The sequence below is a fragment of the Danio rerio genome, chromosome 6, assembly GCF_049306965.1.
Source record: "Danio rerio strain Tuebingen ecotype United States chromosome 6, GRCz12tu, whole genome shotgun sequence".
NCBI classification, from domain to species: Eukaryota; Metazoa; Chordata; class Actinopteri; order Cypriniformes; family Danionidae; genus Danio; species Danio rerio.
In genome coordinates, this window is record NC_133181.1 from 60183600 (window position 1) to 60210151 (window position 26552).

A 26552-nucleotide genomic window follows, 5' to 3' on the forward strand; every position below is an offset into this window, starting at 1 on the left:
GTGTAAACATGTTTTTATTTGGCTTCAGTGCTCCACCTGAAAAGTAAAGCCAGTTATTGATCCATTCATTTTCTTTTCAGCTTAGTCATAATTTATTTTGTTTATAATAATTTTGTCTAAAAAATGATTAGACCTATCCAGTTTCATCTGGAATGCATCCCAGATCATCAGCGATCTGATATCTGATCAGAATAAAACCAATGAAAGACCAAACAGCCTCATAAACAGACGTGACAGGAATATAAATAAACATAAATATATTATATTAATTATATAATAAATATATTATATAATATTAAATTACATAAAGTAATTAAATGGACAAATGCTGGACGTTTTGACCGTGGGGGGTGGTTAGTAGTAAACATGCTATTAGGTTATGTGACCGCTAGATGGCGTTCTTGGATAATAGGAAGCTTACCATCAATAGGAGTCAGAGCAGTGTGTCCTAGCCGGGCTCACTTTCTATTCTAATGCCCCGCATCTGTGTCTAATTATATTCATCTGACTGTCTCCATATTCTACTGCATCCCAGAATATTACACAGCACCAAAACTGTAAAAATATACGTTTAATGTTTTTGTCCTCAGCCGACCGCAACTCGCCGTGAAGGGAGATTCCCGAGCCTGAGCGCTCCAATCAGCTGTGCTCTCCTCAGCGCTCACCATGACAACGAGACTCACACAGCAGTGACGTCGCATTGTAAACATTTGCATATGCATTCCTATAAAGCTCGTCGGTTCTCTCTGTGTTGTCAGTTCGCTCCGTGTTGCTGTTTGTACTTGACCAAGGTAAGTTCAATACCGAACATAAACGCAATATCGCGAAGAATATTAAGTGTTTGTTGCTCGAAATGTGCCGCCGAGCAACATTCCAGCGAACACTGACCCTTCCTGAGGCGAGGCGGCTTGTAAACCCCAGGCAGGGATCAATACAAGCCATGAGGAGCCTCGGGGAAACACAGGAGGCCGGTAGTGGGACCTCACTGCTGCGAGGGTTATGGTGGGTGGGAGCAGCGAGGCCCACTCATCGTGTATTTGAAACTATAGTTTCAAACTTTAGTTTACTATAGTTTAAAATAGAAACCATGGTAACTAATCTTTTAAGTGTATGTGTGGCTGTTGTAATGTTTTGCTTTGTTTTTCAGCTGAGCTGTGGAGCAAAGGACTGCTGAAGACAACCGCGGGTTATATTCATGACATGAGCGCGCATATTATAATGTTTCCGTGCTGTTTTCTGAAAGTTTCTTGTTTAAATAAGTTTGCAGGTCAAACAAAATAAACTATATTCTAAACACCTGTCTCATGTTTTATTTGTCCTTTACAGCAATACACTGTCATACAAGTCTGTTGAATGCATTTGTATGCAACATGGTTTGACAGTAAAGTAGTCTGACAAATAAATAGTTGTTATAAAATGTACCTTATACATTCAAACCAGCTTAATCAAAAAGCTAAAAATAAATCGATAAAAGTCTTTAAACAACATGCATTGCACTGATGTGCCAGATTGCAAATGTTTAACACAGCACATGTTCATCCATTGAGAATTGTAAGCAAGTTTGATTCAAACAATCAATGTTTGGTTGCGAAAGTAAAATGCACAGCAGAGTAAACTGGAAGAAAAAGCAAGAGTCTGATTAAAACAAGAATGTCAATTTGACACTTTATTAAAAAAAAGGGAAATAATTGACAAAATACAAAAACCAACAATCTATACAAGAACTTGCAGCCAGAGTCTCCTATACACGGAAAAGACGTACATCTTTGTCCAGGGTGGAGGTTTAAGGTCTGGGAGGAGGACGCAAGCCTGGTGGAGGAGGACCTGGAGGAGACAAAACATAAATAACATTTAAACCTGTTATAACATATGCAAGTTAAGTCACATTTCTTTAGGGCTCAAAAGGATTGTTCAGAAAACTAAATGGCCATCATTTACTCGCCCAAACTTGTTCGTCTTCTACTGATCACAAATGATGATGCCATATAAAAATGATTACAGGTTTTCAGCATTCTTCAGTAGGGATGCAATGATTATATATTTTGGTTGTACGTTTACAGTCTGGGGAATAATCACTGTCATCATGATTACGCAATCATTCAAAAACACTACTAGTAAAAAAAACTATATAAATACATAATATATAAATGCATCTTAACCTTCATTTCAACCCAGTTAACCAGCTTTACCTCTCATTCCAGGCGGTGGTGGCCTCATGCCAGGAGGAGGCATTCCCATTGGTGCCCCGCGGCCAGGTGGCATCCCCATTGGAGGTCCCATTGGTGGCCTCATGCCCGGAGGAGGACCCATCATACCTGCGGGATGAGCAGACCAGAGGGTCAACATTACCCATCATGCACCAGCATGAGTGTTTGTGATCCAGCCATGTGATTCTGAGCTCAGTGTAATCCTGCTACCACACAAGCGGACTCGTCATCTGCTTCAGAAAATGCTGCTGTCATCACGGCTGCCGAATCAGCACAGCTATCGGACACACCATAACCACGTTTCCATCCGACTAGATTTATGTGCAGTTTGGAATAAAAATTGTATAATAATAATAAAAATAAATGGAAATGTGCATCCAAGATGTCAATAAAATAAAAACATTGAGAGAAAGAAAGAGGGAAAAAAAAGAAAAGTCATACAAATTAGTTATTAGATCATGTGCGTAATTAAGGGTGTCACGATCCTCCAAATCCTCGATTCGATAACATTTTCGATTCTTAAGTCACGGTTTGATTCGATTTTCGATTTAAAAAAGAAAAATTTGAAAGCACAAGCTACGCCATTTTAAGACTTATGCAATATAATAATGTTGACCTTTGTGTGCCGTGACAGTCATGAAGCTCAGTGTTGCGCTGAAGGTCCAGCAATCTCAAGGCTACTAAATGTGCACTGCTCAGACCTTCAATAACTTTCTGCTTCACATTATTGTACATGGAGGGTATCACCATAGCTGTGAGATGCGTTCTACTTGGGATTTTGTAGCGTGGTTCTAGCACGCTAATTAAATGCCTAAAGAGGAGATGCCATGTTAGTCATGCTGCCGGTGGAATGTGGTATACGTACTAGAGTTGGGCGATGTCGACGAATTTGGCACTGTACGATGTCTAATATGAAACATGACGACGATGCCATCGTGATTTGCGGTGGTAAATTAATTATGAATGATTAATTAATTAATAACGAATTCATTATTTGTAGCCTACCATTTAAACTATGTGACCGGCATGGTCTTTGTTTTACCCATTAACAAATCATAAATGAATAAAGATAAGTTACACACATAATTACCACCTGTCAATCACTTTTTTCTGCGGGACTCGTGAATAGGCAGTGATCTGTGTCGTTATAATGGTGTCGGTAAAAAAGCTGTACAACCAACAGAAACCAGCTAACAGTATCTGAGGTGTTCGCTAAAATGACCAAGTACAAGTGTGAAAGATTGAAGCAGTCTACTGACCCCCTGACTGCCTGGACCCACTGTCTCGAGCACACGATAGTGTGTGCGTGTCTGTGTCTCTGTGTGCTCACGTGAGGTGCGGTTTCAGCAGTAATGAGGAAGGAGGGCTGCTCACTGTGCTCAGAAATGCAAAACGCCAGCGTGGCTGTGGATCGTTGTCGTTCTAAAAGGCCATTTAAAAACTAAGACATTAGTGTAAACAGGGCCTGAGTGTGTATTTTTCGCGAGGGGATTTGCAACGGGGGCAGGGCGGAGGATCGCGATGCATGGTGTAACACCGACATCGTCTATTGGCTCAACCCTAATACGTACTTAGAGCTTGCAAACTGTTTTTTTTGTTGACAACATGGACATTGTCTCACTGGAAATCCAAAATTCTTCCACACCAGCGACTTCATTGAAAGAGGAGAGGGTTTAAGCTCTGTCGACGGGTCTCCTGCGTTTTTTTTCTGCTTGGCAAGCCAAGCTGACGTGACATGGGGCGTGGCAGCATCGACGATTGCATTTTTTTGATTTGATAATCGAAATTGAGCATAGATTGATTGATTTCGATTGACACCCTTATGCGTAACGGGATGCAATAACGGACAAAACAGCATTGAGCACATTGTAGAACATCTAAAATGTTTTGCTCATTGTAAAATGCCTCAGTTCATCATCACAGTGGTTCCGTATTAGTATTATGTTGCCTCCAAAAGCCACTGCATCTAGGCAAGGCAGGTTTATTTACATAGGGAATTTCATACACAGTGGCAATTCAAAGTGCTTTACATAAATGGGAACAAAAGAGACAAGTATAAGAAAATACATAAATAATAAAAATGATTAAAAACAAATTAAATGCCTTAAAAAAACAATGAAAAAGAAAATTTATTCAAGAAAAGTCCCACAGTAGCTTCTCACACTGCACTAAACTACATTTCTGTCTGATGCTTGGTGCCAGTTTCTCAGAAAGTGTTGATTTCGTTCTCCCTGACTCATTGGATGGCAACGATTCTTTATTGTATATACATTATTCCAGTTTGCACACAAATCTAATTTGCATCTTTGGATGGAAACACAGCTAATGTTAACGAAGCTTTGCAGAAAGACTCTTACCTGGAGGTGGCGCTCCTCTACCCATGGGTGGCGGTGGTCCGCCTCTGCCAGGAGGATACTGTGTGGGGGCTCCAGCGATACTGGCACCCGCAGCGGCAGCAGCAACCGTACCCCGACCCTGAGGAGTCATGACCTGACAGGGACAAACACACACTCTGGGTTACAGAATGACAACACGGTTCACATTCAAATGACCCAAGGTACAGCAAAAAAGAAAACTTAATCCAAATAATGTTTTATCAAAGGCTGAGCCAAGTAGGTCAAGTCATCTTAATTCCTATAGCGCTTTTACAAATGTAGACAGTCTAATAGCAGATTAACAGATGAAATCAGAATAAAAAGCCACAGTGTTTACTTCACAAAATTAAAACATCTTGAAAGTAAAAAATAAAATAAATAACAATCGTACTGCAAGATGCTCATTTAGAATGCAGTTAAAATTAACTGGCTGGTGTGTGTGTGTATTGCGTTTAAACAAATGCAACATAGCCATGTGCCATTTATCAATAACAGGCCTAAATTAAAAAGAAACATACAAGATACAATATGCATTTGTATGTAAACAGAGGAATAAAGCAATATGGCAGAAATAAAGCTCAATTTTTAAACGCCATTTCAGTATAATGAGCATTTATAAAAGCATTTTTATCTCAATTTAGTCATTTCAAATGTACATCCTTAACCACCTGTGACGCGTGTTAAATGCCTTACATTAATCAACTGATGATGATCAGCATTTTAAATAAGCATATAAAAGAGAAGGAAAGCATACATGCAATAACGTGATAATGAACTACTAATATTGAACATGCTTAACTGCAAGAAGATAAATTAGATAAAATTAAATGTAATGAGTCATTTGTATTAAGTAAATTAAAAACATTTAAGCTAATTCCATGCATTAATCCTTTATATAATTTATTAATGAGTAAAGCATGTGTTTCAAATTACAGGATCTTTTTTACACATGAAAAAGACTACAGATTAAACAAAAATATTTACCACAAAAAATAAAAATAAATTCTGTTTTTAGTATAAAAAAGGAATATATATATATATATATATATATATATATATATATATATATATATATATATATATATATATATATATATATATAATAAAAAAAATAATTGAAAAATAATTAGATAAGTAGATAAATTACCAAATACTATAATTTGTTTGTCAGTGTTTTGGCTTTCAGCAGTGACATTTATAATACAGTGAACTGAACTTCCACAGAGAAAACTGAACTGAAGCGGTTTCAATTTACTAGACCTTCATCTAGAAGTTTCTTTGACAGAATCTACATTGTAAAAGCACTTTATAAATAAAAGGTGAATTGAACGGAATTAAATAAAAGAATCCTGGTAAGACTTGAGGCCAAAAAAATAAATGTACAATTCTATTAATATAAATCTTGTTTTGCTGGTACCTGCTGTGAGGGTCCGCCGACTCCTCTGACAGGCCCGGCGAGTCCAGCGGGAGCCTGAGCCATTGGAGCTCCAGCGGGAACACCTCGACCCGCAGCTCTGCCCACTCCTGGACCTCCAGCCACTCCTGCCAGCGGCACACGGGCAATGCCAGTCTGTAACGGGACACAGTCAAACAATGTCATGCTCTCTACATTTAGATGAAGGAAAAACCACAGGACAGACTCTGAGCACTCACGTCTTTAGGAGGAGGTCCTTCTACAGTCATGGACACCAGATTCTCTCCTCTGAGCAGAACCAGACCTAAAACCCTCTTCTCCTCACGCTCCGGCTGCTTAGAGTTCTTGGGTCTGTGAAAAACAAACTTTGATGAATATTTAGGATAAATGATTTTACATTAGTAAGAATAATATATATATATTTTTATTATAATATATAAAATATATAATATATAAAATATTTTTATATTTTATAAAATTAAAAAAAAAAAAATATATATATATATATATATATATATATATATATATATATATATTTTTTTTTTATTATTTTATTTTATAAAATATATAAAAAATATATATATTTTTTTCCTAAAATATTTTATAATAATAATAATAATAATAATAAATAATATATATATATATATATATATATATTTTTTTTATATAAAATATTTTTATATTTTATAAAATAAATAAAAATATATATATATTTTTATTATTATTTTATAAAATATATAAAAAAATATATATATTTTTTCTAAAATATTTTTATATTTTATAATAATAATAAATAATATATATTTTATAAAAGTTTATATATATATATATATATATATATATATATATATATATATATATATATATATATATATATATATATATATATATAAATAAACTTTTCTGCACTCCAAGGAAACATTTATTCATACACATTTGTATATTTCTAAAGGTTTTATTATTTCCAAAATACAGGAAGATGGAAATAACAATAAAAATAATTTAATGTATTGAGCTTTATTTATTGCTTTAAGTTAAACCTGAATGTTCAGCATTGCAATGGTCTTTAGAATCATTCTAATATGATGACCTGCCACTAAAACCTCCCCTATTATTATTTTTTTATTATTAATCGATTAATTATCGAGTGTTGCAAACGTTGGTCTGCTCCACACAGAAACCTTCTAAATTAAATTCCCCCAGAAATAAAAAGACAATAAAAATAAAAAATAATAATTTATTAACTTTATTTGTTTTATTTTTCAAGCAAACCTTAAATAATAATAATAATAATAAAATAAAGTTTCCAACTTTTAAATTACAGCAGATCATACTATGATTTCTGAAGAATGGTGTGACTGGACTGGATTAAGATGCTTGAAAACACTTTTCCACATGTACAAAATAATAATAATAATAAACTTCAAGCTTTGAAACCACAAGAGTGAATGTAAATAAAATACTTTATTTCAGTGTGTTGCTTTAATAGTGAAGACATACTTGATCTTCCTGAACTCGTCGCAGTCACACAGGATCAGGTTCATGTGTTTGTCGAAGGCTTTGAATGTGCCGATGAAGATGCGTCCGTCCTGCAGGATACAGCGCATGCGATAGTCGATGTGCTGCAGCATCTTACTACTCTTGCCGACCGTCTGCAACAGAGGAGAGAGTGATCAATGAAGATATTAAACATACAATATAAGTCAATACCGATTATAGACTACTGCAATTAAATAAACCATACAACAATTGACTTTAGCACTATTCTGGAGGAAAATCTAAGTCTAGATAAGACAACTGTACAACATTAATAATGAATATTTTCACATTACTGTGAGAGTTGGGGTTAAGGTAGACATTAATAAAATATAACTTAATGGGTAGTTTAATAAATGATATAAACAATAGGCAGCATAATTACAATTTTACATTACTGTGATGGTTTAGTGTAGACTTTAATAAAATAATTTTTTTGTGCAAGTTAATAAATAAATAAAACAATTCATGTTAACTTCAGGACGCAGCTGTATCATTTCTAACCTCATCAACAATCGTAAATTACTAGAAAACGAATTGAGTCTGAACGGCTAAAGCGTTCATATCTGTAAAAATGCTTTTAATTACAAAATAAAAGTCTTCCTGTTAGCGCTGCACAACCAAACTGTTTCGTTTAGCAAAGGCAAACAGTACACTGCTATAACGTTACACAAAAACTGCGACAGAAAAAAATATATATAATTTACACTGCCCTAAAACGTATATTATAAATAAAAGATTAAATTATTTAATGAAACGTTAGACTGACAACAAACAATCGACGATTAGCACCATTAGCACGCACTCATTCATTCATTCTCTAGATTTAAATAATTTCTGCATTTATTAGTTTATACACACATTTAATAAGTAATCTACATTTCCTAAAGCATCTTAATAGCCTGAATGTAACGTTCTCGTCTGTTTCACATTTACAACATCTCCCGCTTGTTTTGTCTCTACGCACTTACAACGTATTGAAAACGCAGACAGTTTTTAGCCTAAAATCATTACTGGCCCTCAGAAATATAAACATGATCATCTCGTTATACTGTAATGAGACTATAAGTGCAGTCTTACCATGTTTGCTGTTCGGATGACTCCGATTAATATCGGATTCTGCCAAACAAGTTTTAAAAATTGACCCGCGAACCACCGCTGAGTCCTTTAATGGAGGCAAAGCGGAAAAGAGTGCGACACGAAAAGAGTCCGACCGGAAACACAATCCAACGTTTGCCTTCGACCCTGCTTCGACCTTCTCTGTTCGCAACAGTAGTAAGAAAACAAAATTATTCTTTGAATGAAGGCACAACATTAATAAAATAAAAGAATAATAAATTATATATATATATATATATATATATATATATATATATATATATATATATATATATATATATATATATATATATATATATATATATATATTTATTTATTTATTTTTCCCCGTAATAATAGCTTTGCAAGAGTTCCCAGTAGAATGAATATTCACACTATATTTATTTTATTGGAAATTAATGCAAATAATTCACTGTTAAGAATGAAGATATGATGAAAATTACTCAGACAAATTTTTATTAGTCATTTACAAATCTATTTCAAACCATAAATAATGTATTATGGCCTCAAAATGTATTATGGTTAATTCACCTAATTTGACCTAAACACCAAAAATGGGTCGTCTTGTCTTTGACCCATATTAATTAAATAAATTATCAGTGGTGGAAAGAGTGCTGATAAATACTCGAGTAAAAGCACAATTACTTGCAAAAATGTAGTGCAAGTAGAGTAAAAGTATCTGTTGTAAATATATCTCAAAGTATGAGTAAAATGAAGACCTTTCTAAAGTACTCAAGAGTAGTGAGTATTACGCTGTAAAAAGTTGATGCATTTACATGTAGTTTGTGCAGGGATGTGTAAACAAAACATTCTGTAGTGCATTTAGTGATCTTCCTATATTCGTTCATTCCTTTCAACTTTCTTTTTATTGTTTGTTCGTTCTTTTCTTCCTTCTTTCCTTAGTTTGTTTAGTCCTTCCTTGAATCCTTCATTCATTAGCCCTCTCGCCGTTCGTTCATTCGTTCCTTCCTTCATTTGTTCGTTCCTTCCTTTCTTAGTTTGTGCAGTCCTTTCTTTAATCTTTCCTTCATTAGTTTGGTCCTTCCTTCCTTTATTAGTTTGGTCCTTCCTTCCTGTACTAGTTTTATCCTTCCTTCCTTCATTAGTTTGGTCCTTCCTTCCTTCATTAGTTTGGTCCTTCCGTCCTTCGTTCTGTCCTTCCTTCCTTCTTTAGCTTGAAATTTCTTTCCTTCATTAGTTCGGTCCTTCCGTCCTTTATTTGGTCCTTCCTTCCTTCATGAGTTCGGTCCTTCCATCCTTTGTTTGGTCCTTCCTTCCTTCATTAGTTTGGTCCTTTCTTCCTTCCTACATTAGTTCGGTTCTTCCTTCCTTTGTTCTGTCCTTCCTTTATTAGTTTGGTCCTTCCTTCATTAGTTCAGTCCTTCCTTCGTTCGGTCCTTCCTTCCTTCATTACTTTGGTCCTTTCTTCCATCATTAGTTCAGTCCTTTCTTCCTTCGGTCCTTTCTTCCTTCATTAGTTTAGTCCTTCCTTCATTAGTTTGGTCCTTCCTTCATTAGTTTGGTCCTTTCTTCCTTCCTACATTAGTTAGGTTCTTCCTTCCTTTGTTCTGTCCTTCCTTCATTAGTTCAGTCCTTCCTTCGTTCGGTCCTTCCTTCCTTCATTACTTTGGTCCTTTCTTCCATCATTAGTTCAGTCCTTTCTTCCTTCGGTCCTTTCTTCCTTCATTAGTTTAGTCCTTCCTTCATTAGTTTGGTCCTTTCTTCCTTCCTACATTAGTTCGGTTCTTCCTTCCTTTGTTCTGTCTTTCCTTTATTAGTTTGGTCCTTCCTTCATTAGTTCAGTCCTTCCTTCGTTCGGTCCTTCCTTCCTTCATTACTTTGGTCCTTTCTTCCATCATTAGTTCAGTCCTTTCTTCCTTCGGTCCTTTCTTCCTTCATTAGTTTAGTCCTTCCTTCATTAGTTTGATCCTTCCTTCCTTCGTTCAGTCATTCTTTCATTAGTTCGGTCCTTCCTTCACTAGTTTAGTCCTTCATTCAAACCCTTCCTTCCTTTCTTCATTCGGTCCATTTAGTAATTGTTTAAGGCTGTTTGGTGATTTCAGTCATCATACTGTCGACATCCTTCATTATCTAATCCGTGACATGCAGTCTATAAACAGTCTCTGGGTTATTGCGTGTAAAGACTTTAGACATCTCTTGGACATTTTTAATGCATCCAAAATTTGACTGCATTTATAAAGTGCCAATATCTTGAGCTTGTTCAGTATGATGCAATTTACTTTCTCTGTGTGAATTGACTGGACAGAAATCACATGACTGATTTTTCTACTTTAGCCAATCCCGATAGACAAGAATAAATAAAGTAGTGACTGCAGGTTGAAGGAAAGCAGTGGAGTAAAAGTACCAATGCAGCACTAAAAATGCAAGTAAAGTAAAAAGTAAGTAAAAGTAAAAGTACACATTTATAAAACGACTTAGTAAATTACAATTCCTGAGAAAAACTACTCAATTACAGTAATTTGAGTATTTGTAATGTGTTACTTTACATTAGTGTGAATGATTATATATTAATTATTATCTTTCAATTAATGCATATGAATAACAGCTAAACAAATCTTAAAATTCAATATAACATCTGCTGCTTTTTACTAACTCATTTCCCCAAAATAAAGCCAATTGAATGGATATTTAATTCAGGTCGTGTAATAAATAAACAAATGACAACAGCATAGCAAGAATAAAAGAAGCAACACATTTATATTGCACTTCTTATTTTTTATTTCATCAGCTGAGAATAAAACAGTACTCTTATATTAATCATTCAACTGTACACATTCACTTAAGAAAAATAAATATAATCCAAATCATGAAATCAACGTTAATGTGTTGTAGATCACAGGCAAACATGATTTACAGTGTTAAGAAAATAAAGAAGCCACACGTCTGGCCTTTTAAGAGCTACAAAACGCTGTAAGACACCACAACAACGACACTAAACATCAGATGTGCGTCGTTCAGATGGACTGTATCCATCAGCATTTATTTTTTTACATTTATTTTAATGCAAAACATCTGATATTTAGAAAATAAAGTGCCCTGGAGCGAGACAGAAGAGAATAAAGCAGAGCCTGATGGATTCAATTCCAGCATAAAAACCTGTAAACCAGAGGTGTCCAAACTCTGTCCTGGAGGGCCGGTGTCCTGCTGAGTTTATAGCTCCAACTTGCTTCAACACACCTGCCTGAAGGTATCGCGTATATATATATATATATATAACCAGTTAAACTCTGCTGCTATTTTGAGATTTCCACCTGGATTTTGCCTATCCAAATTTAAAAGCTTCCCAAATCCACATGCAGAGGTGTAAATGCAAAAATCTGGTATCATTTTAAAGAAAACCCTTTTAATTTTCATTAAACACTATTAAAAGTGTTTAAAATAACATTATATATTGTCTGTGCTATAATAAAAAATTTAAAAAAAGAGGCGCTTTTTGTATTTTTTTTTTCATAAACTCAAATTTGAAAGTGTACCTTTTAGGTTGTGTGTGGTCTAGCGTGCTGTAAGTAATGTTGGTGGTTCCTGCACATGTCTGTAATCATAGGAAAAAAGAAAAATGTCTCCACCATAATCTATGCAAAAGTTATTGTGTTCCAACTGATGAGAGGTGCTGTACAAGCCACAGGGAGCGATCATTGTTTTCATATTTCACTATTCTTTTGTTTGATCAAACATAATTCACTGTGTTTGGAGCACATCAGACATATAAAAGGATTACTTATGCACATCAGCTCAAAAACAGAGGAGAATGGCCCTGAAGCGCACAGCATAAGGTAAGAGATGACAGCTGTCTGTGCTATCTGGGGCTGCTTATTGATCATAAATGTATTGTTTTCACTTCTGCGCCATGGAAACACCGCGATTCATTCGGCAACTGTTTGATATGTGAATATAATTCAGCAAAAAGAATGCAAGAACCGTATGAGCACCGGCAAGAGCTTTCATTTGAGCTATAACTTGTACATGTGTCATATGAAAAATATGAAAATGAACCAATGTAAAATACCCAGCTTGGATATTCAAAATACTTTGTATTTAAGTGTAAATAACTTTTGTACAGTAGAATAAAAAACAAAGTGATGCATATGTGCAGAAAATATAGATTTTACACTTTCAAACGAAACCACTTAAGGGGATCTGGTGCAATGCTAGCCCTTTAAATATTAAAGCAAAAGTCGATGAACGTTTAACTGGTAAGAGCTTGATTAGTTGCATCAGGTGTGTTTGATGAGGGTTGGAGCTAAACTCTCCAGGACACCGGCCCTTCAGGACTGACACTCCTGCTGTAAATGAATCAAAATCATTTTCTAAATTGCAAATATAAGGAAAATGTCTCATTCAGCTTGCTCAAATCCTTTTTTTTAACAGTATATTAGTATTTACAGTCCTGGATTTTGTATTTTTTGCATCTGAATAAGAAACAGACCACTGAAATGCACTGAATATCCATGACGTCAGGCCTAAATCTTCAGTATAAATTCTGCAACATCTCTACAAACACAAACACACATTTGATTTATTTTTTTAAATTATTAATGTTAAATGTTCAATTTTTTTATTTTTATTATCGTTGTTTTTTAATTAAAGAACATTTTATTTATTTATTTTTTGCATTAATGAATGTGGTAACACTTTACAATATTACTTAATATTATTTAATGTATTTGCTAACATGAACAATACATTTATTAGTGTTTATTCCTCTTTGATAATGATAGTTAATTAAAGTAAATTCATGCATTTATTTATTTTTTTACATTTTATTTTAATAATGCAATATTTAATGATGAACTATGATTAATAAATGCTGAACAAATATTATTGGTTCATGTTAATAAATACATTAAATAATAAAAGCCTACACTACCTGACTAAAGTCTTGTCGTTGATCCCAGTTGTAAGAGCTGCAAAAAATATTTTGACTTCTAGCTGATCATTTGGAAAAGTGTCAGACGGTGGATTATTCAGATCAATCGTCTGTTGAGCTGCAACCCAAACATCACCAATACTGGAGAAGACCTACTGGAACCAGCATGGACCAAGATTCTCACACAAATCAGTCAAGTTTGGTGAAGGAGAAATCATGGTTTGGGGTTACATTCAGTATGGGGGAGTGCAAGAGGATGGCAACATCAACAGCCTGAGGTATCAAGACATCTGTGCTGCCCATTACATTACAAACCACAGGAGATGGACAATTCTCCAGCAGGATAGCGCTCCTTCTCATACTTCAGCCTCCACATCAAAGCTCCTGAAAGCAAAGAAGGTCAAGCTGCTCCAGGATTGGCCAGCCCAGTCACCAGACATGAACATTATTGAGCATGTCTGGGGTAAAATGGAGGAGGTGTTGAAGATGAATCCAAAGACTCTTGATGAACTCTGGGAGTCCTGCAGGAAGGTTTTCTTCTTCATTCCAGATGACTTTATTAATCAGTGATTTGAGTCATGTCAGAGATGTATGGATGCAGTCCTCCAAGCTCATGATGGAGTCAGACACAAAATTCACTCTGTCTCCACTGCAGCAGGACTTTATATTCTATACTGGACATGATCATATTTTATTGTGCTCAAATAAGCGTCATCTAGAGGCTTTTGCCTTTTCTATAAGCCATTTCTGATACCAAATGATCAACTAGAGGTTATTATTTGTTATTCCTAAAACTTGGCGATAAGACTTTTATCAGGTAGTGTATTGTAAAGTGTGACCAATAAACTAGTGTGTTTTTTAAAGGTATAAAAAGAGTGCTAGCTGCAGATTTGTGAACACTAAAACAGCTAAGATTGTTCATTTAGTCAAGTGGTTTGTGAGTTTATGACTGTCAGGAATGGCAATATTCTAACAGTGGATTGTGTTGATGACATTAAATTGCATTTTTGGTCTTTTTTTTTATTCGAAATATATTGCTATTGTTGTGAATTCAACCACATACAGTACGTACATGTCATCTCTGTAGGCATTTCCAGGTCACAGCTCATGGTGAAAATCAAAATAAGTTTATTTCACATTAAAAAACCATTAAACATGAAGCCTATTTTTTTGCAATTGTGTTTTTTTTAAACAATAATGAATTGAGAATGGAATTTTATTGCATTTCGGGACACTGCAAAAATGCTTTCTTACTTATTTTGACTTGTTTCTAGCTCAAATATCTAAAAATACTGCGATAAAGGAGCATTTTCAAGACAACTAGTGTTGTTTTCAGGAGTAATATGTTAAAATAAAGAGGGATTTTCCTTAAAACAAGCTAAATAATCTGCCATAGGTGAAAGCAAATTAATGTTTTGCATTTAGATTATTTTACTCAACTCATTGGCAGATTATTAAGCTTGTTTTAAAGAAAAACTTACTTAATTTTTACATATTATTTCTAAAAACATCACAATCATGTTTATTTGTCAAGAAAAAGCCTCTTAATTTAAGACTTTTTCAACATTTAAACAAGAAACAAGACAAAAACTCAGCATTTATAGCATTATAATGTCAAGTTTTAATGTAAAATGTAAAACAGGCTTCATTTTTCACCATGCAATCAGTAATTACATCAGCAACTTCTTTGGATTGTGAGCTGAAGTTTGACCTGTTGCATATTACGCCTGTGTGTGTGTGTGTGTGTGTGTGTGTGTGTGTGTGTGTGTTTTACTAATAAAGTGCAACGCATCCTACCTCTCTGTGTCTAAAAATGACATGCAAACTCAAAGCTCAAGAAAAAAAGCGAAAGGAGAGAGTTTGTTGCATGTTGAGACGCAGGTTTTGTGCATAGAGCGAGCTGAAGTGTTTGTTTCATCGCAGATCTTTAACTAAGGCAGTATAAAATCAGAATGGCGAGAAAATCAGAGAAACAGAAAGCTGAGAGATGAGGAGAGCGTCCAGGAAAACACTGCTGATCTCTCGGTAGCAGCTTCTGATATGATGGTGATTATGAGCTGATGTTTTCATGCTTTACTCCTGACCGAAACCTTCTGTTTCCTCGATGGCGAAGAGCAGCTTCTCCTTTAACTGTTCATAGCTTTTATAGGGCGGCAGGTCTAGACGGTTAAAGCTGGTGGAGTCAAAAAAAAAATATATATATATATACAGAGACAAAATGATTGATTAATAATAATTCCTGACATTTATAAGGCACTCTTCTAGACACTAACAGCGCTGTACACAAGGGGGGAGAAATCTCCTTAAGCCTAGTTCACACTACAGGATTTTAAACATCAGCAGATCACTGTGCCGTTCACACTACATGACCTGACTTTGTGTGTTTTAATCTCTGTGGTGTTCACACTACGCAACACTCCGTGAACGATCCACAAGAGGGGGGTCACACACTACATGACAACAACTCATTCCCCAACAGCTCATTCAAGCTACCAAACCACAGCCAATGAAATTATGAGGGAGGAGTCATCAGAAAAAGCTGAACACTATTGGCTGCTTGTGTGCTGATTACACCTCTGACAGCGTTTCAATCATTGGCAGAAGCATTTAAAAACATCATCAAATCAGCGGATTCATCAGCGGATCAATCACTCATCTGCATGTTCGAGTGGATAGATACACAGAGAGTTTTTAATTTTTGTAATTTTATAACTCTTTGAAATAAACTAACAAATAACACCCTGCCGTTTTCTAACTATCAGTGTATTTCTTTCTGACATTGTTATTTTTTTAATTACAAAACAGTAAAGAACTGAGCATTTCTGCCTTAAATTACCATATTGGTCAAAATGACTGCATGCATGTCTGATACTTTTTAATGTGACTTTAAATATGTGTGCATTTTCTTGCCTAGCAACTTCCTGCTAACATAAACAAAACTTTCTGATGGCAAAAACATCAATTTACTTCAGATATCTTTCAAAACTGCATATTCTGTGCTGTGAAATAGCTCCTGTTTGAAAGTGGAAATGAAAGCCAAGCCTTTGCGTGTTCCAGTAGCTTAACTACATATTTATAGGCTGTATTACCAAAAAAGATTATATTTTTAGGGTAATGGTGTCATTAAATGTGATGCCAGACATTCAAAGCTTAATTTTATTATCTCAATAGAAGCTTTGAATGTAAATATGTTGTGCTATATGGCGTTTTATATGAGAACGGTCAGAATGAGCAGTATGGTAATTCTAATAATTACACAATTCTAGCTCCACTGTTAATATATCCTCCTCTCATGTCTGTACTAACGCAGAATGAAGCGAGTGCATCGATGCCCATTCTGACCAATCACAGATGTTTCTGCTGAGCTCCTTAACACACAGGCATTCAGCTCATGCTGATCTGCTCTCTCATTGGCTGCAGCTCGTCACTACATCTGACCACACGTGGGGTTGAGTCGCCTGACTGCTCTGGAATATTTAGCATGCTGAATATTGGATTTCCGTCTGCGAGGTGTCGGCGACGCGTCAGCAAGCCTCGTTGATGTGTTGTTCAGTAGTTCACACATAAAGAGCGGCGAGCGCCGAGCACCCGCAGATTTCTTCGCGATCACAGCCCGATCCAGCAGCGAGCTCGTTAATCGGGCTAAAATCAGGCTTAAAATCCTGTGGTGTGAACTAGGCTTTATCCCTTTCCCATGTGGTCTCCCATCCATGTACTGACCGGGCGCAGCCCTGCACAGCTTCAGTGGGCGACCATGTGAGAGTTGCAGAGAGCCAGCTGCTGGCATTTCTTTTTAACAGAGCAAGAACCTCTCACAGTATTCATTCATTTTCCATCATTATTAAAAATGTGTAGAAATCAATCTCTCAGTTAATCAGAACTTACGAAATATAAAAAAATATTATAATAATTCCAAAGGAGGGCGAATCATTTTGTCTGTACAAAGAATCACGGTTTGCATCCACTAAACTTCTGACTGCCACATATTTAGTCTGGGAGTTTTGCAGAAATGAGTGAATTGCTGCTCAGTTATGTCTACTGATGAACAGCATTTGATAATGCATCATAAAAAACGATGAATATTAGGATTTCTGATCTTACCATGTGTGGCTCCTCGGCAGCCAGTTTTCTTTTCCCACTTTTTCAATGCAAAACTTTTGCGGTCCGTTGCTGCCTGCAAAAATAAAAACACAATCTGATTAATATTCCCGATTATTATCAATATTAATATTTTTTTCAACATGAGGTGAAAAGCACCGACATGGCATTTAAACCATTTTCCTTACATTCATTCGTTCATTCTCTTTTCGGCTGAGTCCCTTTATTAATCTGGGGTCGCCACAGTGGAATGAACCGCCAACTTATCCAGCATATGTTTTACGCAGCAGATACCCTTCTAGCTGCAACCCAACACTGGGAAACACCCATATATTCTTGCATTCACACACATACATACACTACATACGTCCCGACAAACATCTGTACATTCATTCACCCTCAAGTTGTTCCAAACCTTATGAGTTTCTTCAAAAGACATTTGGAAAGATGCTGGAAACCTGTAACCACTGGCCTGCATGGTGTTTGTTGTTCCTACTATCGAAGTCTATAGTTACAGGTTTCAAAATAAATAGGAATTAAAATATACTACATGTAATCTGTTAAAAATCTAAATAAAATTAAGTAAATCTATAAACACAAAACAAGATGTGAGTAGTGGTTTCTCTGGGTAAACAATTGGATGCGGCTCCAGTGCTTGACCTGAAGTCAGTTCTGGCTCCACCTGACATCATCAACAGAAGATGGCTATGGTCATGTCCAAGATGTTTGGCTTCATTTTTTTGTATAGTAGACAGTATGTGGAGACTATTTTACCCACGCCAACATGGGGAGAACATGCAAACTCCACACAGAAATGCCAATTGACCCTGCAGAGGCTGGCCCTGCCAGTGACCTTCTTGCTGTGTGGTGAGAGCGCTACCCACAGCGCCGCCCTTCATTTTCCTAACATTTAGTAATAATTTGATCTCCTTTATTTTGATTACCCTAAACGTTACATTTTTTTCTGCAGCTTCAGGAAATGCACATAATGCATGTTCGGCTGTCAATGTTTAAGCATCTATTATGATTATAAGAACTATAGTTTTGTGTGTGTGTGTATAATATGGTATTTTTTTGTTTTTATTATTATTCAGAAAAAATAATTTGCATTTTTTTTAAATACAAAAATGCTGTCACTTGCCATTTTTGTTTATTTATTTGTTATTTGTATTTTCAGAACAAGTTTTATTAACTAAGAATGATAAAAACAGATGATTTCAGCATAAATATGTACACTCCCTTTTAAAAAATAAATATTTCTATCCATAATTTTTGGTGCATTTAAAGGTTCAGGACACCCTGGAGTACTTATTTTGAGAATTTAACATATTTTATGTCTCTTTTGATTTTATTATTTATTACATTGAATTAATATTTAATTAACTATTAATATTTTTAAAACATTTATATTTTCCCCCAACATGATAATTATGGTGTACAAACATAAATATTTGCACAGAAATATATGCTCTTTCTGTGTTGTGTACTGTTCTAATTGACTACCCTTTCATTATGTTGGTGGCTGTTTTTGTCCCATTGACTTCCATTATAATCACATTTTTTGACTGCACACCCATGACAGCATGTAATCATGCATTCTTCATTGTTGGTGGTTTTCCCTGTTCAATGTGTTACAATGTGTGGTACAATGTTACTGTAATAAAAATAATGTGTGGCATTGTTATTGTTACTGTTGATCATCATAGGCCTGTGCAAACATGTTTCTGGTCTTTATATGGAGTTCTGTGGAGTAAAACAGCAGATTATAAAGTGTGTGCGGATAATGACATTTACTATGTTTACTGTGTTCTGAGAGCTGGGGTACGCTCTTCATACCTCGCTTAAATGATCTAAGATGATTTGGCAGATCTTGGATCTTTTAATCTTAATAACTGATCTTTGGCTAATTTGGTTCGTCAAACAAGTTCGCGAATCAGATTAAAATGTCAGGATGAACTGATCTGAGATCGATGTGTGTGTTGGGAACGACTGATCAATCAATCCTCAAAATCATGATCAGCAATGCAATGATTGGCTGACAGCACAGCAGCGTAATGACATCATCTGATTAATGTTCAATTATCCATGTGAGCTAAATTACATAAAAATCAAAGGAAATAGTTTGTTAAATATGGCACGCAATAAGTTTTTAACTTTGTTGTTTGCTGCAGACTTACACTTTCATGTGTCAGGAGTCTTTTAACAGATGTGTGTGTGTGTTAAGCAGCATTTAAGATACGTTACTGTAACGCCTGGGTTTAGGGTTGGGGTAGATGTTAATAAAATACAACAAATGGGAAATTTATTAAATAATGTAAATATTTCTTGTTAACTTCAACCGGGAGTTTGCATGTTCTCCCTGCGTTCGCGTGGGTTTCCTCCGGGTACTCCGGTTTCCCCCACAGTCCAAAGACATGTGGTACAGGTGAATTGGGTAGGCTAAATTGTCCATAGTGTTTGAGTGTGTGTGTTTGTATATGTGTGGATGTTTCCCAGAGATGGGTTGCGGCTGGAAGGGCATCCGCTGTGTAAAAACTTGCTGGATAAGTTGGTGGTTCATTCCGCTGTGGCGACCCCAGATTAATAAAGGGACTAAACCGACAAGAAAATGAATGAATGAATGAATGAACTTCAACCGCAACCATATCCAATCTAGCAACAACCCTCTGCCGGCCACGCCCACTCCACCCTCTGCCCGCAGAGCTCCACGCCCATCTCGAAGCATTTTTTGAGCATTTTCTGAGGTAGACTTAAACCGAAAGAGAGGGGTTTCATGACCCTTTAAACAAATCAGTTTTATTAAACTGTTTTTTTTTTCAGAAACAGAATTTTGTTTTTTCACAGAAAGACAATAAAAGAAAAATAATACATTTCAATTCAAAAGAGTTATTGCAAAAAAAAAAAAAAAATTACAAACTACAAAATTTCAACTTAATATGATATTTTATGTCTCTCTTGATTTTCTTATTTATTACATTGAATTAATATTTAATGAACTATTAATATTTTTAAAACATTTATATTTTCCCCCAACATGATAATTTGGGTGTACAAATATATGAAATGTGATCTTCAGTTTTTTTGTTAGATTAGTTCAAGTTTTACCTTATATGTATGGTACTGTCATGTTCACCAGCGAACAACCACCAGATGTCGCTGGTAAACATTCACGCACAAACATTCACACTCATTGAACTACATATCTGCCATGTTATGGACTACAACACCCAGTCAGCTGAAGCCACTCACACAATGATTATTTGGACTATTTAAACCCCTCTTTTCCACACACATGTTGCCGAGTCAAGTTTACTGATAGTGACATTACAACACATTTCCTTTGTCTGCCTTTGCCGTGTTTTGATCCTTGCCTTGTTTATTTATTTAATTCTGTTTGCTGCCTGCCTCTGACCATCTGCCTGTTATTTTGACTTCGACTCTGGATTGCCCTCATACATCTGTTTACACCTGTATTGACCATTGCTTGCCTGACTACGATTAAACCTGCATTTGGATCCTTCCTTCTGTTGTTGGTGTCACTCCCCGTCGTTACAGGTACTAACTAATTGAATATATATGCACACATATATTATTTTAATGTTCATTTAAAGTACTATACCAAAGTATTTTGTGCTTTTATTTTTCACAATTATAAACCAGTCAAACAGTGACTCTTACCCATAAGATCAGCGAATCCCCCAACGGGAAGTCTGCATGTGCCGGTCACAAACTGCAGCAGACGCATGCGCTTTTCATTGTCCATCTCCTTCACAAACTAAACACACAGGTTTATAATGCATGGATAATTATAATATCATCACTTATAAATAATGCATGAAGATTTATAATGGCAGATCAGCCTGACCTGCCAGAACCAGACGATCTGTTTGCTGCTGCGAGCGTAGTGTCTGTAGATAGAGTTCCTCTGCCAGTCGCCCAGATCGATCTCCTGCATCCCACACAGCATAACCTGAAGCACAATTACACATGAGGAACACATTGTGACTGCAGATCGATGTGTGTGTTGTGAAGGACAGATCTATAGACCCTTGAAATCATGATCAGCAATGCAACGATTGGCTGACAGCACAGCAGCGTAATGACATCATCTTATTAATATTCAATTATCCATGTGAGAAAAATTACATAAAATCTTAAGGAAGGCATATTTACACTTTCATGTGTCAGGAGTCTTTAGCTATTTATTTAGTTTTACATTTTAGATCGGATTTTCCATTATAGTAGCCATAGTATTATTATAGTAGTCGGTTCCTAATCGGGGTAAAGAATAACTGAATGTTTAACTAATTTTGCATCACAAAAGCATTTTGATATTGGTAAAGGCGTCTGCAACTTTTGTGAAACATCAAATCACCATCATACTGTCAAAACATGTTCATAACTGAATAAATGTATTATTATTTTTAAAAAAGTCGCATATCGTGCATGTTTATTATCATACACAAATTGTACTAAAGCGATTGTACACGTTTGTATTGGAAAAAGTTCATATCAATACATATTCTCTTTGAACCAACAGGTGGCAGTCTTTGCACTTTTATTTCGGAGTCCAGATTGAATAAGTTTTATTAACATATATTTTAAATTTATATATATATATATATATATATATATATATATATATATATATATATATATATATATATATATATATATATATATATATATATATATATATAAATACATACACCAACGTTTATCCTTTTCATCATCCTGTTTCTCAGTATTTAACTGCTTAATATAAGAATGTTCAAAGCATTTGCCTGTCTCTTTATACCTATTTTCAGGAGCCAGCAAACTAGGTCAGAGGTCATGGAGACCTTGAGTGGAACTGAGGGCTGAGGACTGGAATCAACTGTTCCTATTGTTATTTCTAGGAGTTAATACTGTCTAAAAAGTCTAAAGTGATTTTGCTATTTTTACAGTTAAATCTTTTAAAGTGATTCTACTTTTATTCAAGATAGACTTTGTGTAGTAAGATTATAACTGCCTGAATGTAGATTATACCAATTTTTAACCAGTTTCGATAAAGACAGCTGACAGTACACTCAGCCTTGGATAAGAAACAGATTATACTTTGTGTGAGTGTTCTGTTTGATTGTTGATCCATTTCACAGGTCTGGAGTCAGCTCTAATCAGTCTAAGGGATGTTTGACGTTTATGCTTAAGATAATGTTCAGTATTGTACGCACGAACCCCACGTGGAAATGTTCCTAGTTTATCTGTGTTTTAACCAATCAGGTTAGAACACCTATGTGTATGACGCAGTTAATGACGTTATGTGAGAGTGTAATTGTTATTGATTGGTGATTGTAAGCAGAGCGGCCTAGGAACTCATTACGAGTGTTGAAGCTGGCTTCTGCGGATGAAACTGCAAACTATTTTCAGTAAACTTGATTTATTTATTTAAATCTCTGACTCCGGCTCTTTTTCATCTACCAGACTGGTCATTCTTTGGGTTAAACTGTAAACTATCCCTACAATATATATATATATATATATATATATATATATATATATATATATATATATATATATATATATATATATATATATATATATATTAGTTAAAATAAATATTTACTATTTTCCCAAGTGGATGTAACTACTACTGTAAGAAAATATCAGCATTCGGTACATACTTTCAGTATTATCCTGTTCATAAGAAATAAGCTGCTTCCGAGCAGGTTTGAGCTGCCAGAACTGCTGCTATGACAACAACTTTGACGAACAACAATTTTGAAGAACGAAACGATCCTGAATCGTGTCAAATCGTCAATAGCCAAATACAGCCAATTTTGACCTCTTCCCAACAGGGAAAACCAGCAATAATCAAAAATGCATGATTATATGCTGTCATGACTTTGCAATAAAAGAAGTCATTATAATGGAAGTCAATGAGGCAAAAACTGCCACCAACATAACCAAAAGGTAGTAAATGTAAGTGTATTGTTGAATTTTTTAAATATTTCAAAGCATTTTTACAAAATATGTGTCAAAATAAGATTTGTCCCCAAAAATCATTCCATTTGCTGCAACACAAAGAAAGTTATGGCCACATGAAGACTCCAAATTAACCCTTGAGTGTGTGTAAACGACCCAACAGCCCACAATGGTTAAACAATGGTAAAACACAAATAATTGGAAAATAATATAAATTTTACAGGGCTGTTATTTTTAGTTTGTGTACCTCAAGTTCTTTGGCGTCAAAGTATTGCAGGTACTGCTGCGGCAGGACATCATTAAAGCCCTCGAGGAAGGCCTGAGTTTGCTCCTCGACTCCTCTGGACAACCTCCATTCAGCAACCAACCTGAAACACCAACAACTTCACAATCACACCCTCACAATGCTTCAGTACTCCAGAATAAAGGTTGCTGCACACTGAATCTTTTGTCCGTAGTTTTCGCACTTTAAAAATAAATAAAAATAAACTTCATGTTATGTCAATCGTATCGATACACTGCCTCCGAAACTTTCCTTGATCATAAAAAACTGAATCGGGTTATTTATTTATTTTTTCCAGTTTTTCAGTCAAAAAGGAAAACAATGATTAATGTTGGTGCTTTGTGAATTGCTGTCACCATTTAGTTGCGAATAAGAGCTCAAATTTAATTGTCTTTGAACAAAACCACTGAGGCATTAGTAGTTTCATAGTGGTGTTTTTGCCTAATATATAAATATTAAAAAGCAAATGTGGCAAAAGCATAATTCAAGAACATGAGTTTATCAAATCACACACTACTAGGACCATAATGTGCAACTGATCAATTTAGTAAACACAGAAGCTGCGTCCCAAATGGCACACTATACACTATGCACTCATGCACTATGTACTTATGCACTTACACACTCAACAGGATAGTATATGTATGTAGTGGCGTCCCAAATGGCGCACAAATGTTTTTTTACTAAGCGGAAATTCAAACCGTTTCCCTAATAAGGTTTGACGGTCACCAAATCAGTGAAATAAACGACCGAATTATCAAATAATACCTGCCGTGAGTATTGCCGCATTCACCATCGGGAGGCGCTATAATCCCTATCGTAGGAGAATTTTGCTTTCACAATCCAAAATAAATAAAGTTATGCAACATGTGTGCCCGATAGCTCCGCCCCTTCCGCTACTCGAGCAAACCTGCGGTCGTTGAGTGCGTGAAGTGTCCATCACTATACACTTCATTTTAGCGGCTGAATGAGTGCATCATTCGGGTAAGTAAAGAGCACTTATTATTGTAAGAGTTTTCAGTGTGAACACACTACTTAGACTATTTATACTACAAAATGGCGTAGAATAGTGCATAAGTATGCGATTTGGGACGCAGCTAGAGTGTGCCTCACACAGGTGAGTGGGTTTGACAAACCACCTGTAGACACACTCTTCTCTCTATATACACCAGACACTTCACCTTAACTCCATCTTACAAGGACCTGTGAATGTAATTCATGTGATGTGACTCGTAAATGTTAGTCCTTTACTTGTGTATGTACCACAAATCATGTTGCACTACTTGTTTCTTCACTATACCTCTAAAAAACATCTCATTTTGAAGTACTTGCATAGTCTGTCTTTATAGTATATGAATAGTCGGTAGTTAGAATAGTTAGATTACTGCTCCGGTATGTTAGTTTTGTATAGGTTTAAACTAGCTCTTATTTGTGTGGTCCTGTGAGACACGACATTTTGTTTCGTTTTATGTCAACACATGTTTATACAGTTTAAGGCAGAATTATTAGCCCCCTTTGATTTTTTTTTCTTTTTTTAATATTTCCCAAATAATGTTTACCAGAGTGAGGATTTTCACAGTATGTCTGATAATATTTTTTCTTCTTGAGAAAGTCATATTTGTTTTATTTCGGCTAGAATAAAATCAGTTTTTAATTTTTAAGAATCATTTTAAGGCCAAATTTATAAGAATCTTTAAGCTATTTTTTTTTCTTCAATTGTCTACAGAACAAACCATCATTATACAATAACTTGCTTAATTACCCTAACCTGCTTAGTTAACCTAATTAACCCAGTTAACCCTTTAAATGTCACTTTAAAGGGCCATGAAACACCCTTGTCTCAGCAGGGTGTTTTCACACCTCTACTTTGGAAAAAGTCAGGGAAGTGGGCGTGTCCAGCCGTGTGTTGGAGGAGCAAAAGAGGGATGATATAGGAATGTCGATTTGGGCATTCACATTTAAAAATACTTCCTTCAAAGTCTCTCCAGATAAATATTGTTGTCTAATAACATTAAAAATGGGGCATTCCACAAGAATATGTTTAACAGTTTGGTTTCTGTTGCAATATGGACATTTTGGGGGTTCTTTTCCTTTAAGTAAATGTTCATGCGCGAGTCTCGTGTGTCCAATGCAGCATCTTCTATAATCGATCTCATCATGTCTTGACTTAAAAAAATTAATTACTTTTTTTTTCTATTTCAGGTTGAATTTCAAAAAGTTTATTTTCTGGGCACTGATCCCATTCGGTTTGCCATTTGTTAAGAATATAGCCTTTTATTAGTGGCTTTAGATCTGAAGGTGGGATTTTACACTCCTTCAGCTTTCCTGCTAGGGCTGTTTTGGCGGCTTTGTCGGCTTGTTCATTCCCAAATAGTCCGGTATGTCCTGGGATGCAGCAGAAGACTATATTTTAAGACTTTCGCTGTAATCATTCACTTTGCACACAAAAACAACCAATTTACACTGTTTAGTGAAATATATGTGTCCTTATAGTGTTTTTAGCAGCATGTGACATATATAGCACTGTCAACAACTCAAAAAAATGTGTTTTGGTGTTTCGTGACCCTTTAAGCTGTATAGAAGTGTCTTTTAAAATTATCTAGTCAAATATTATGTACTGTCATCATGGCAAAGATAAAGTAAATCAGTTATTAGAGATGAGTTATTA

At 35.4% G+C, this 26552-nt stretch overlaps 3 protein-coding genes across 4 annotated transcripts in view; 1 reads left to right on the plus strand and 2 right to left on the minus strand.

Annotated features, from left to right (window-relative positions):
• Positions 1 to 26552, plus strand: part of LOC141386375 (uncharacterized) — a 506139-nt gene that overhangs the window by 452772 nt on the left and 26815 nt on the right. The window lies entirely within an intron of this gene.
• snrpb (small nuclear ribonucleoprotein polypeptides B and B1) lies at positions 1640 to 8714 on the minus strand. The gene is made up of 7 exons (NM_205667.1): positions 8613 to 8714; positions 7497 to 7648; positions 6236 to 6347; positions 6000 to 6152; positions 4565 to 4697; positions 2190 to 2315; positions 1640 to 1824 (listed from the first exon to the last, which is right to left on the minus strand). The coding sequence occupies exons 1-7, from the start codon at positions 8613 to 8615 to the stop codon at positions 1784 to 1786; spliced, it is 720 nt and encodes a 239-aa protein (NP_991230.1). The 5' UTR covers positions 8616 to 8714; the 3' UTR covers positions 1640 to 1783.
• Positions 14301 to 26552, minus strand: part of itcha (itchy E3 ubiquitin protein ligase a) — a 48371-nt gene continuing 36119 nt past the window's right edge. Inside the window, exons 20-24 of one of the 2 annotated variants that reach the window (XM_009302759.5) lie at positions 23849 to 23969; positions 21503 to 21607; positions 21316 to 21412; positions 17641 to 17713; positions 14301 to 15712 (exon numbers count right to left, since the gene is read on the minus strand). In XM_009302759.5, the coding sequence (XP_009301034.1) occupies positions 15613 to 15712; positions 17641 to 17713; positions 21316 to 21412; positions 21503 to 21607; positions 23849 to 23969 (496 nt within the window). In that variant the 3' untranslated portion in view covers positions 14301 to 15612. The remainder of the gene's footprint in view (positions 15713 to 17640; positions 17714 to 21315; positions 21413 to 21502; positions 21608 to 23848; positions 23970 to 26552) is intronic. The other variant, NM_001287095.1, reaches the window with a different exon arrangement.